Source organism: Rhinolophus sinicus, chromosome 12 (genome assembly GCF_057876585.1).
Source record: "Rhinolophus sinicus isolate RSI-liver-muscle chromosome 12, RSI-T2T, whole genome shotgun sequence".
In the NCBI taxonomy this organism is placed as follows: domain Eukaryota; kingdom Metazoa; phylum Chordata; class Mammalia; order Chiroptera; family Rhinolophidae; genus Rhinolophus; species Rhinolophus sinicus.
Genome location: NC_142512.1, coordinates 44,958,795 through 44,971,525, shown reverse-complemented (window position 1 = coordinate 44,971,525; position 12,731 = coordinate 44,958,795). Strand labels below are relative to the sequence as shown.

General features: G+C 57.6%; 1 protein-coding gene across 3 annotated transcripts in view; it reads left to right on the top strand.

Moving 5' to 3' along the window:
• The window catches only part of SCN4A (sodium voltage-gated channel alpha subunit 4), a 43,797-nt gene extending 31,915 nt beyond the window's left edge, over window positions 1-11,882 (top strand). For all 3 annotated transcript variants that reach the window (XM_019733000.3, XM_019733002.3, XM_074319682.2), the window contains exons 16-25: window positions 1,651-1,783; window positions 2,563-2,717; window positions 3,268-3,441; window positions 3,982-4,104; window positions 5,422-5,700; window positions 5,971-6,024; window positions 6,281-6,418; window positions 6,884-6,988; window positions 7,579-7,849; window positions 8,683-11,882. In XM_019733000.3, the coding sequence (XP_019588559.3) occupies window positions 1,651-1,783; window positions 2,563-2,717; window positions 3,268-3,441; window positions 3,982-4,104; window positions 5,422-5,700; window positions 5,971-6,024; window positions 6,281-6,418; window positions 6,884-6,988; window positions 7,579-7,849; window positions 8,683-9,908 (2,658 nt within the window). In that variant the 3' untranslated portion in view covers window positions 9,909-11,882. The remainder of the gene's footprint in view (window positions 1-1,650; window positions 1,784-2,562; window positions 2,718-3,267; window positions 3,442-3,981; window positions 4,105-5,421; window positions 5,701-5,970; window positions 6,025-6,280; window positions 6,419-6,883; window positions 6,989-7,578; window positions 7,850-8,682) is intronic.
• Window positions 11,883-12,731: the final 849 nt, after the last annotated feature.

The following is a 12,731-nucleotide window of genomic DNA, read 5'->3' as shown; positions in this document are numbered from 1 at the left end:
AAGATGTTCTGCCCTGTAGTACCTCGGCTCCAGGGCTGAGACCCAAGAGGCCTCTCTTAAATCCTGCCTTGGTTTGAAGTCCCTGCCAAGTTCTTGCCATTGTCATCTATTTCTGTGTAGATTCCACCTGGGGTGGGTCCCAATCTCCCAGTGTGGGCCAAGCCAGGTCTGCACTGGGGACTCTGAGGAGAGGAGCCAGGGTCCAGTGGGTTTGGGTATAAGGAGACTAGAGAGCTGGGGCACAACCTCAGCAGGAGCCCTGAACCCGCCACCCAACCCTTTCAGGGGACCTGCTGCTTAACTGAGATGCCCCTTCCTCCTGTCCTTCCCTTGCAAAGGTGGGGAGAGACTGGCGGTCACCCCCAGAAGCTCAGGCTGAGGCTGGGTGCTTGCCTGGGCCTCCCAAGAAAGCTGTCTCTGAGCCCCTCACTCACCCTCCTGCTCTGGCAAGGGAAGGGCTAGCATAAGCTAGGTCTGGGCCCCCTGCCCACCTCCACCCTATTGGCCCTGGACCTGGCTGGAGCCTGAATAAACTTTGCCCTGAAAGCTCTTGACTTTTTATTCGCCCCAAATATGTGGCATGCTGACTTACCAGAGGGCTGAGTGTCTGCCAAGCTATAAATACCCAGGGAAATGTGGCACCGACCTTGGTATGAGGAGCGGGGGTGGGAGGGAGCTGGGGAACACCCAAGGCCAAGGCTCTGGACACTCTTTAAAGGGGGACAAGCACAGCTCCGAGAGGAATTATGGGAGTGAGGGCACACGGGTAGGGCAAGTGGCTCAGTGGGTACCCTGGCTAACCTAATGCCCTGCGCCTCGATGTCCCTGTCAATGGGGCACAAGGACTCCCCTGGTGCACTGGTCAGCATTCTGGATCCAGAGTTGGCCTCAAGCTGCCCTCTCCATCTTCCTCTTCAGGAGCCTCACCCCTAGCCATGAAGGGGTCCCCTTGAGGAGTGGAGTCTGGGCCTGGGATGCTGACCTGGGGCACCAGGAGGAGGTGGAGAAAGGCCTGGCCAGGCCGGAGCAGCCTCCACCCTACCCCTCAGGTTCCCTGGGCCCCAGACTGGAACTTCAGCTGGGAAAATTGTCCATCTTTCTGTATTCTTCAGCCAAACAGCCCCTGAAAATAGGAAGGCTCAGGCCTGGGGATACTGCCAATTGGTATCTGCGGGCTGTGGCAGCCCCAGTCTGTCCTGACCCCCTTTCATGCCCTCTCAAAAGTACCTTCAGGCCTTTTATTTCTCTGCTGCCTTCCTCATGCCTCCCCCCTCCTGTCCAAACCCCCAGCTGGCCAAGCTACCCCAGCCCGCTTGTCTCCTAGCCTCCTCCCTTACCGGAGGCCCTCACGTGTCTCCTCCTGTCCTTACTGGCCCTCCCCAGGCCTCAGCCCTGCCCTGCTCCAAGTCTAGCTGCCATGAGAGCAGGACCACGGCTGCCTTGGTCACTGTGGTTCTTCTACATGGACCACAGTGCCAGCTCCATAATCCATGGTGGAGTGAATGAATGAATGAATGAATGAATGAATGAATGAATGAATGGGTCTGCTCCACCCCCTCTTTCTCCTCTCCCTCTGGTCTCCCACCCTGACCTCCATTGCCCCACCTGGTGGGAGGACCCAGGGGTCACATGACCCTGTGGCCCCTGCAGAAGCCGCCGCAGGCCCTCGATGGGAACTCCTCCGTCTGCAGCACAGTTGACTACAAGCCCCCTGAGGAGAGCCCTGAGGAACAGGTCCAGGAGGACCCCGACGGGGAGCAGCCTGAGGAGTGCTTCACCGAGGGTGAGCCTACCTGTGTGCGTCCCCACCTCACCTGGTGTCCCCCACCCCCAGCCCAGCATACCCCAGCCCATTGCCTCCTCCAGGATATTTTGGGGACACGTGCGTCACTAAAGGCACGTGGGGCCTTCTTCCCCTGATGCTACCCTGCCCTGCTGCACTGGGGAGGGGTGTCAGAGCCAGGGGGTCTCCCCACCCCTGACCTGAGCCTCACGTGTGTGCAGTTGGTGATGGCAGTGCCCTGATGGCTGCCGTGCAGAATCCCCACAGAGCCCGAGAATGGCCTGGCATGAAGCAAGTGCTCAGGAATGGCTGGTCTAAGACTGTCTTCCTCCTGCTTGCCTTCATCTTCAGGGAGAAGGGCTTGTCTCCTTCAGGAGACAGCCCTGGAGAAACATTTTTGCCCACAGATCCTGGGCTATGCAGAGCGAAGGCTGCCTGGGTGGAGTGGGGGAGGATGGGGACAGCTGATAGATACAGTACCGGGGCTGGTAGCCTACACCCCTGCATGTCTTTCCTCTGTGTGCCCATCCCTGGCAGCAGTTGGCACATGGGTGGAGCAGGCTGTGGAGGGAGGGTCTGAGGCCCCCATGTGAGGAGTGGGGCTGGACCACCCTACTTATCACCCATTTCTAACCAGCAGTGGAAGAAATGGAAGCAGGTGTTGGGGACAGTGAGGTGGAGGGCTGGAGGTGCACCCTGGGAAAGTGGTGGGACATGCTGATTGTGTGTCTGGAGGCAGCCCTCAGGCCCATGATGTGGTGACCCTGTTGCTCCCCCAGCCTGTGTGCAACGCTGCCCCTGCCTCTATGTGGACGTCTCCCAGGGCCGTGGGAAGAAGTGGTGGATCCTCCGCAGGGCGTGCTTCAAGATCGTCGAGCACAACTGGTTCGAGACCTTCATTGTCTTCATGATTCTGCTCAGCAGTGGAGCCCTGGTAGGCACCTTCCTGAGGGGTGGGCATGGGCAGAGACCGGTGACAGGCCCCAAGCAGGCCCTCTGGGGCTCCCTCCTTTCCACACCATGGGAGGGATGCAGCCGAGTCAGTCTCCAACCCAGAGTCCTAGAGGAATTCACCTGTGGTTGCAGGATATGTTATAAAATGTATCGATTTCCTTAAAGTGACAGATGGGGTCTGACTCTGTGTGCCCCGATGACAGGTGCCAACCAGGGGGGAGGTGGGGAAGGCTCTGGGAATTGGGGGAGGAGCAGGATTGAAGTTGTGTCACTGTAAAATTCCCTAGAAGATGATTGAATGTTGCTATTATTAAGCCTGAGTAAGGGGAGCTGAGGGGCTTCTCCCCACCAGGAAACTCGCTCACCCCCATGATGGGCATGGGGAGTCTGGGAGAAGCCACCAGCCTGCCCCTGGCCTGGCCCCTGTGCCAATCCCCTGGGCACCACCAGTGTCAGGCAGGGTAGGGAATGTGGCTGCTGCCCCGGCCTCTTGAGCCCTGGCCACCACCCCACTGTGCTGGTGTCCCCAGGCCTTCGAGGACATCTACATAGAGCAGCGGCGCGTCATCCGCACCATCCTGGAGTACGCTGACAAGGTCTTTACCTACATCTTCATCCTGGAGATGCTGCTCAAGTGGGTGGCCTACGGCTTCAAGGTGTACTTCACCAACGCCTGGTGCTGGCTCGACTTTCTCATTGTGGATGTGAGTCTGGCCCTGGCCCCACAGCCCAGGACTTTAGGAAGCCCCCGCCTAAGGGGGGGCAGCTGCCCGAGGCCGCATAGTGCATCAGACCCCATCAGCGTGCCCCCGCAGAGACTGGCCTCCAGGTCCCTTGGACACAGCTGCCCAGGAAGGGGACTAACTGGCTGGGGGAACCTCCCTTTTCCTGAGAGAAAGGGAGCCTTGGGGGCAAAGGGGAAAATAGAAGGATTGCTTATCATTCTTGCCAATATCTGTGGAGAATTTTGTATCCTCTTTGATGGGCACACAGGCCTCCTGTTTACCGTCATCCTATTTAATTGATGACATCCCTGAGATGGAGCTCAGGCTCCTATAGGTGCTAGGACAGGTCCCACCAGACAGGACCACCCACTAGGGACGGGGTCTGGAAGAGACACCCTAGAGCTATGAATCCAGGAAGGCCCCCATGGGGGACCTGTCCTCAAGGACTGTGTCCCTGCGCTTGGGAGGGTCAGGGGCCCTGCACTCCCTGACACACACACCCCCACTTTCCCTTTGCAGGTCTCCATCATCAGCCTGGTGGCCAACTGGCTGGGCTACTCGGAGCTGGGACCCATCAAGTCCCTGCGGACGCTGCGGGCCCTTCGTCCCCTGAGGGCACTGTCCCGATTTGAGGGCATGAGGGTGGGTGCTGAGGGGGACTCTGAGTAGGACTGGGGAATGGGAGAGCAGCCAGGTGCAGGGGGCTGTATGTCTGTACTCTGGCCACCACCTAGGGAAGCAGAAGGCTTGGCCCATGCCCCTGCTGAAGGCCAGGTTTGGGGGGACCCCAAGATACCCTCCCACACTATCCCATTCCTGCCTTCAGTCCTGCTTCTTAGCTCATCTCTGCCACCATTAGGGGGCAGCAGAGGCTGCAGCAGCTCCCAGGAGGGCTTGAGGGCACCACCGCAGGGAGGACAGATGGAGGTCTGTGGGTTTATGGGTGTCCCTCACAGCCTCAGACTCTGAGACTTGAGCAATCGGGCAAGTACCTGTGCCCAAGGTTCTGAGCCTCCTGGCCCTTGAGTTTAGGGTCATGCCAAGTTTGGAAAGATCCTTGAGGGCGGAAGTGACAGGTAAACACGGGTTGGGCAAAACAAATGGGACTTCCCCAGCAAAGAGAGGTCTATTGGGAACTAGAACCACTCAGAAGAGACAAACCTCCGTGAAGTGGCTGGTTGTAGGCCAACAGTGCACTCAGCCCGAGTGGCTCCCTCCTGGTCATGCAAGGAGACAGCCAGCGCTGGGCCCTCCCACCCCCAGAGTGGGGGACTCCTCCCCTCTGAGGGGAAATGACCTGCCCACCACCACACAGGTGGTTCTTAGCCAAGAATAGAGCCCCCTGGGCATCACCAGGCCTATGCCACCCACTCTGTCTGGAGGTCATGAAACAGCTTCTTCTTGAGAAGGGACAGTTCTCTGATTCAGCCCAGCCTGAAATAGTGAGGTTGGTGTGTGTAGCCAGGGCTGGTGGGGCACAGCGCTCCGGTCCCAGGGCCCTGCTGCTTTGCAGACCTGGTGGTTTCTTTTCTGTGCCTGTCTCTAATGCTGTGAGCAGATGAGCAGGAGGCTGGTCACGGGGGCTGAGTTTCCTATGGGGGCCGAGGAAAGAGTGTTTGTCTCCTGCCTGGTGACCCATGGCCAAGCTGCTTCCAGAGAAACCCAGCACCCCTAGTCTGAGTTGATTGTTCCAGCCAAGCAGAGGCCCTCTCCAACCACCAGGCTGGCAGTCCCCAACCCTGCTCTTTGCTTCCGCTAACGCCCGCCAAACACCTCAGCAGACTGCTCCCCAGGCCTGGCTCAGATTGGCCCTCCTTCAGGAAGGCTTCCCTGAGTAGCTATGCCCAGCCCTGCCTGGTCTCCTGGTTTGTGTAAGTAGGGAGCCATCTCCCAAGGAGCCCATGTTTCGTGCACCTGCCTGGGAGAAGCTCTGTCAATGACCCTGTCTCTGGCCCCCAGGTGGTGGTGAACGCCCTCCTGGGAGCCATCCCCTCCATCATGAATGTGCTGCTCGTCTGCCTCATCTTCTGGCTCATCTTCAGCATCATGGGTGTCAACCTGTTTGCCGGCAAGTTCTACCACTGCATCAACACCACCACCTCTGAGAGGTTCGACATCTCTGAGATCAACAACAAGTCCGAGTGCGAGAGCCTGATGTACACGGGCCAGGTCCGCTGGGTCAATGTCAAAGTCAACTATGACAACGTGGGTCTAGGCTACCTCTCCCTCCTGCAGGTGGTAAGTGGGGCCCCCTAGAGCTGTAGGAACTGGGGATGGAGGTGACCCCCATCTCTCGTACCTGAGCTCACTGCCACACCTTGTTAGGGGGTTGCCCGCCCTGCTTCCAGTGCTGTGGGACTCTGAAGTAGTGTCTAGACGTCTCTGGTCCCTATTGGATACATGCCCAGTGGGGCTCTGGGCAGGATCAGGCTGGGGCAGACGGGGAACTCACGGATAATGGAGGCCGGGAGCAGCCTCCTCCCCTCACACCCAACCATACTCTCTCAGGCCACCTTCAAAGGCTGGATGGACATCATGTATGCAGCCGTGGACTCCCGGGAGGTGAGTGGCGGTTGCCGAGATGTGGCTGGTAAGCGAGCCAAGGGGGAGGACTCAGGCTGGAGGCACAGTGGCACCTTCTGCCCATCCCTGTCCCCCTCAGGCCACCTCCTTAGGAGCCCCTGAGCCCCGGGGGTGGAGAGGTCCACCTCTGGTCCCCAAGCACCTCCTGCTCACAGTGGGATGAGGAGCACAGAGCAGCCAGCGTGTGCCCCTCAGCCTACACAGCGCACCCCGTCCTGTCTTGTGGCCCCTGCAGAAGGAGGAACAGCCACAATACGAGGTGAACCTCTACATGTACCTCTATTTCGTCATTTTCATCATCTTCGGGTCCTTCTTCACCCTCAATCTCTTCATCGGTGTCATCATCGACAACTTCAACCAGCAGAAAAAGAAGATGAGTACCCAGCCCCACCTCCCCTGGGTCTCCCCATGCCGGGCCCTTCCTCCCTTCCTTGGGTCACGCATCCCTTCATATTTCCAAAACACTGCCTCAGCACCTACTTTGCTGTCATTGGCGGCATGCTTGAAGCAGCAAACCTGGGTGTAGATCCCATTGGGCAGTCCTGAACACGTGACTTGGCCTCCCTGAAGCTTGGTTTCCTTATCTATAAAATGAGGGTGATCCTACCTACCTCTCTGGGTCATTCTGAGGACCCAACAAGATACTGATTGAAAGTGGCCCAACACAGGCTGTGAGGAAGCACTGGTCCCCTTCTCTGGCCCCTCCTGGTCCCCTTTCCCCTTTCCACCCGGCCCCCCTGCTGGGGTAGGGGCTGCTTTAAGGATGGTGCCTGAGGAGGGAGGTCCTGGAGGCAGAGAAGGGGGCCTCCCCAACCTTATGGGCCCCATCTTACTATACTTTGGAGGGAAAGACATCTTCATGACAGAGGAACAGAAGAAATACTACAATGCCATGAAGAAGCTTGGCTCCAAGAAGCCTCAGAAGCCAATTCCTCGGCCCCAGGTACCAGCCCTCCGGGCCCCTCTCCTCACAGTCTGTACGAAGCTCCTGCCTGGGGGCGGGGGGAGGGGGACAAAACGCAGCCTGCACTCTGCCCACCAGACTGTGACCCTGGCGTGAGGCTGGATCCACCTGCCTGGAGTTTGCCTCTTTGTAACTGTACAAAGGCACTGGGTGCACAAGAGGCAGCTGCCTGCTAAACTCCAGGTGCTGGTTTACCCCTCACCTGGCCCAATAGTCCCCCAGTCTCCTCAGTTGGTGGCTTCTGTGGCAAGAGCTCCTAGAAGGGGGAGGAAGAGGATGGCCAGACACCCTCCTCAGTGAGCAATGGCTTTGGGGGAAGGGTAAGGGGCTGTTTGGGGAACTTGACATGAGGAAGGAAGGGTCTCAGAGTGAGGAAGGATGCCCATTCACCCCACAGAATGGTCTGGTCTGATGGGTCTGTCCTCCCTTTCCTGGCCAATGCCACCACAAGCCCTCACATCTCTCTCTCTCTCTCCATCCTGTGTCTTCTGCCTGTCTGTGTCCTGTGTGCTTGCCGACTACACCCATACCCACCCATGTGCATCTCTGCACTCCTTCCCGTGCTGCAGAACAAGATCCTGGGCAAGGTGTACGACTTTGTGACAAAGCAAATGTTCGACATCATGATCATGGTCCTCATCTGCCTCAACATGGTCACCATGATGGTGGAGACAGACGACCAGAGCCAGCTGAAGGTGGACATCCTGTACAACATCAACATGGTCTTTATCATCATCTTCACAGGAGAGTGTGTGCTCAAGATGCTGGCCCTGCGCCATTACTACTTCACTGTCGGATGGAACATTTTCGATTTTGTGGTTGTCATCCTGTCCATTGCAGGTGAGCAGGGCTGGGCCGGGTTGAGTCTTTCGGGAAGGTGGGTGCTCCTGTTGCCATGTACACACACCTGCTCGTGCACCTGGCATGCTCACACACATAGTCACACACACGCACATACAAGTGCACCTGGCATTCACACTTAATGCATAAATGCACAGAAGTGTGGGCTCGCAGGCCGCCTGTCATCTGCACACACGTGAATACACCTCCAGAAACATTCACCTGACCAATAGGTACACACTCAGGTGGCCATGTGCTCAGTGGAAAACATTAAGAAGACTGTTCCAGTAGCCACACACACTGGAGAAGTGCACAGACATGCATGTACTTATGATAGGAGGTAGCAACTATTTATTGAGCATTTACTATTTGCCTGACACTGCTATGCATTTGGTAAGCTTTAGCTCGCTAATTATTCATAACAACGCCGTGAGGCAGGTATCACCTCCATTTTACAGATGAGGAAACTGAGTTGGAAACCTTAAGTGACATGCCCAGAGTCACACACAGAGCTGTCCTCCCTCTCTCCCTCCCTCCCTTTCTCACTATGGCATCTACAAACAGCCTTGAGAATGGGCCTCACCCTAACCCCTCCAACTTCGGCACATCCCACCTCTGTCCAGCTGTGTCGGGGCAAAGATGTAGCCCCTGGTCCCTGAGACCCCTGGGAGAGCCTACTCTAGTGGGTGAGGCCATTGGGGCTAAGTCCCAAGGGTTGAGCTCGTATTACCCTTTCTTGGGGAAGAGCATACCAGGCCAGGCCCTCTTAAGCCCCACATGCCCCCCCACTCCCCCACTCTAGGGCAGCCATCCTCACTACTTCCTCCCTGCAGGCCTCGCACTCTCTGAGCTGATCCAGAAATACTTCGTGTCACCCACACTGTTCCGTGTTATCCGCTTGGCGCGGATCGGGCGTGTCCTGCGGCTTATTCGTGGAGCCAAAGGCATCCGGACGCTGCTCTTTGCTCTCATGATGTCTCTGCCTGCCCTCTTCAACATCGGCCTCCTCCTCTTCCTGGTTATGTTTATCTACTCCATCTTCGGCATGTCCAACTTCGCCTACGTCAAGAAGGAGTCAGGCATCGATGACATGTTCAACTTTGAGACCTTCGGCAACAGCATGATCTGCCTCTTTGAGATCACCACGTCCGCCGGCTGGGACGGGCTCCTCAACCCCATCCTCAACAGTGGGCCCCCTGACTGTGACCCCACCCTGGAGAACCCGGGCAGTCACGTCAAGGGCAACTGTGGCAACCCCTCCATCGGCATCTGCTTCTTCTGCAGCTACATCATCATCTCCTTCCTCATTGTGGTCAACATGTACATCGCCATCATCCTGGAGAACTTCAACGTGGCCACCGAGGAGAGCAGTGAGCCCCTCGGCGAGGATGACTTTGAGATGTTCTACGAAACGTGGGAGAAGTTCGACCCCGACGCCACGCAGTTCATCGCCTACGAACGCCTCTCTGACTTCGTGGACACCCTGCAGGTGCCGCTGAGGATCCCCAAGCCCAACAAGATCAAGCTCATCACGCTGGACTTGCCCATGGTGCCTGGTGACAAGATCCACTGCCTGGACATCCTCTTCGCCCTGACCAAGGAGGTCCTGGGCGACTCGGGGGAGATGGACGCCCTCAAGGAGACCATGGAGGAGAAGTTCATGGCTGCCAACCCCTCCAAGGTCTCCTATGAGCCCATCACCACCACCCTCAAGAGGAAGCAAGAGGAGGTGTGCGCCATCAAGATCCAGAGGGCCTACCGCCGGCACCTGCTCCAGCGCTCGGTGAAGCAGGCGTCCTACATGTACCGCCACAGCCAGGACAACAGTGGGGACGGGGCCCCCGAGAAGGAGGGGCTGATCGCCAACGCCATGAGCAAGATGTACGGCCGCGAGAACGGGGACAGTGGTGTGCAGGACAAGGCTGAAGAGAGGAGCTTGACAGAGGACACTGGACCTGCTATGGCGCTCACGCACATCAGCCCCTCAGACACTGCCCGCCCTCCCGCCCCACCCCCGGGGCAGACAGTACGCCCGGGGGTCAAAGAGTCTCTGGTCTAGCAGGCAGCAGCGAGGTGAGCCTGGTAGAGCCCTGAAGTTCCCCCAAAGTTGCCCTCTCGCTGAGGTAGCAGGGCTTTGAGTCTGGAACTGATCCAGCTCCCTGCTGGGGACAGGATGTTACCATACTGGGGCTGACACCCAGGCTGGGGCACCTGCCTCCCCAGGCCATGAAAAATGGAAATTGCAATCTGAGGCTCCACACTGGGCCTGAGGCCCCTGCCTCCTGGATTTCACCTTCAAGTTGCTCTCACCTCCTCATGGGCCCTGCTGCCCCTCCTCTGGGCCCCGGGAGGAGGTCGCAAAATCAGAATGTCTGACCCCTACTTGGAGAGGAGCCAGCCTACAATGGAAGGATTGGCTGTCCTCCTGCCACCAGAGTCTTAAGGGCTGCTGGCCTCTCCCCAGGAAGTGGCTCAGGCCCCCCAGGCCCTCCTGGACAAAGATGTCTTAACCTCAGTGAAGCAGACACCTGACCCCAGGGCCTGCCAGCCCTCCCCAACTCTGGGATGCAGCTTCACCTGCCAGCTAGAGATTTCCCTGCAAAAGGGCAATGACACTGGTCTGAAATGAGTCCACCAGCCTCACTGGACACTGGATCCCGATGCATCTGGCTGGGGTTGTGACCCCGACACCATTTCCTGATGCGTCCACTCTCCAGGCCTCCACGCCCCTGGCTGGCCCCTGGGGGAAGAGCACGATTGCCTTTTTCTTAGGAAGCACAGATGGGGTACAGAGTATCGGTGCACTGGGGGCTCTTCTTGGCCTGAGTAACCAGACCTGGGGTGGGGTCAGGGACCCCAGCCCTCAGGAGGAAAAGTCTTGTTCTCCCCCTCTCTTCCTCATTCATCCTTGGTTCCCCCTCCTCAAAGTGATCCTCAGAATGTTAGGTTGAGTCCACATTAGAGATTCCCCACTGAGCCATACGTGGGCCCACCTGCTCAGGCCCAACCTTCCAACTTCCTGCTGCCTGGATAGTTGGGCGACACTCCTGCTGGCACGGCTGATCTGGGCATGGCAGTGCCAGGCCTCTGGTTCCCAGAGAACAGAGGCTGAGCTTGGGGTGAGAGACCTGCTCAGGGGTCACTGGATGTAGTCACTTGTGTGTGCACCTGTGTGTGCACTTGTGTGTGCACCTGTGTGTGTGTGTTCAGGTGTGTGAACCCCTGTGTCCCATGATGCCTGCATATGCTTGTATGTATGAGTATATTTGTGTAAATGTGTGTCAGTGTCCCCTGTAGTGTCTGCCTGCTGTGTGTGTGTCTTCTGTGCAGGCCTGTCCATGTGAGTGTGCCTGTGCTGTGAATGTGTGTACGAGTGTGAACATGTGTGGTAAAGTTGAGTCCCTGTTGGCCTTAGTTCCTCTTCTTTTTCTTCTTGTTTCTCGTGAACAGTTTGATTAAAACTCAGGAAGCAGCAAAACCTCCAAAACAACATGTGTGTGTGTGTTTGCGTGTGCACACACCCATAGGCCAGAGCCCCCCATTCCATCTGCCCTGCTGTCTGGTCTCCTCACCACCCTGCCTGGGTGGCCCTCTCTCTCACTGCCCGTGACTCCACTCTCCTCCCTCCTGCTGGTTCTCTGCATCACACCATTGCCCCATCCTGCTCCCTGTCTCCTGCTGTGTCGTCTGTTGAAGGAGGCCTCACTCCTTCCATCTCTTCCTGTAGCAGTTGCGTCTCTTCCTTCAGAAGATTCACCCTACAGGGGGGCAGCTTCCTCCCTGACCAGCACCCTGCCCACTGCCTTGCCCTCCTTGGGCCCTGGACTGGCATGGCCCCAAGAGCCTCAGCATCTGTTGGACTGGATGTTCTTCACCAGACTGTCTCCAGCTTGTAAAGCCTCCCCCTGCCTGTGCCCCATCCCCACCTGCAGACCCACACCCATTTACAGCAGGTAGGAACTGGCCCAAGCCAGGCCCGTGGACAGGTTCCTTTGTACAGTTCTTATAATAAATCTCCCCCTGGTGCCTCTGACCTGTGGGCTTCTTCCTTCTGTGCCTCCGAGTATGGACGTCAATGGGGGATGAGGGTAGCAAGAAGTAAGGAGGGCTGGTGGGGATTCGAACGAAGTGGGGAAGACTTGGGGAGTTTCTTGAGCGGGGTTGGGGAGGGCAGGATAAGGAGGGCCCCAACTCCTTCCTCTGGCCCAGTCTGGCTCTCTCCTGCCCCCCTCCAAAAGTGGGCTTGGACTCCAGCCTCAGCCAGAGTCCAAGAGGCCAGACGAGGCCCGGAGTCACATCCCTCCTTTCTTAACAGGCAGCATCACGTGCTCTCCCCACCCACGACAGTGCCCAGGAAATAGGTATTGGAACCCTGCATCCCCAGGCCCTCCTCGCTGGAAGCCCCCTTCACTTCTCTGTGCCCCTGAGAGGCCCCAACTTTCCTGTGGGAAACATGGTGTGGCCCGTCCCTCTCCTCAGGAATACTATCCCCTCACCCCCAGGACCCTGTCTCTGACCCTTGACCTCAGAGAGCCTGCGACAAAAAGTAATGTTACGTAGTGAGCTTAGTCCATAATCCCAGTGGGTGAAATATAATTTTATGTATAATTTTGTTTCCTACAACTTGATTTCTGACTCCCAGGGCTGTGTTCCTCCAAACTAGGAAACAGCCTTTTTCAAGATTTCTGCACCCCCTTATCCTGTGTCCTGAGGTTACATGGCCCCCGCGGGAACTAGGGAGGGATACACACAGACTGCCTTAACATCCCTCAGCCACATCCCTAGCCGTGTCCCCCAGGGCCCTCTTCACCCGCTGAGGGGAGGAGTCCGACATCCTTGCAGGGATCTCTCAGTCCCCGCTCAGGTGCTGACCTCCCACCTT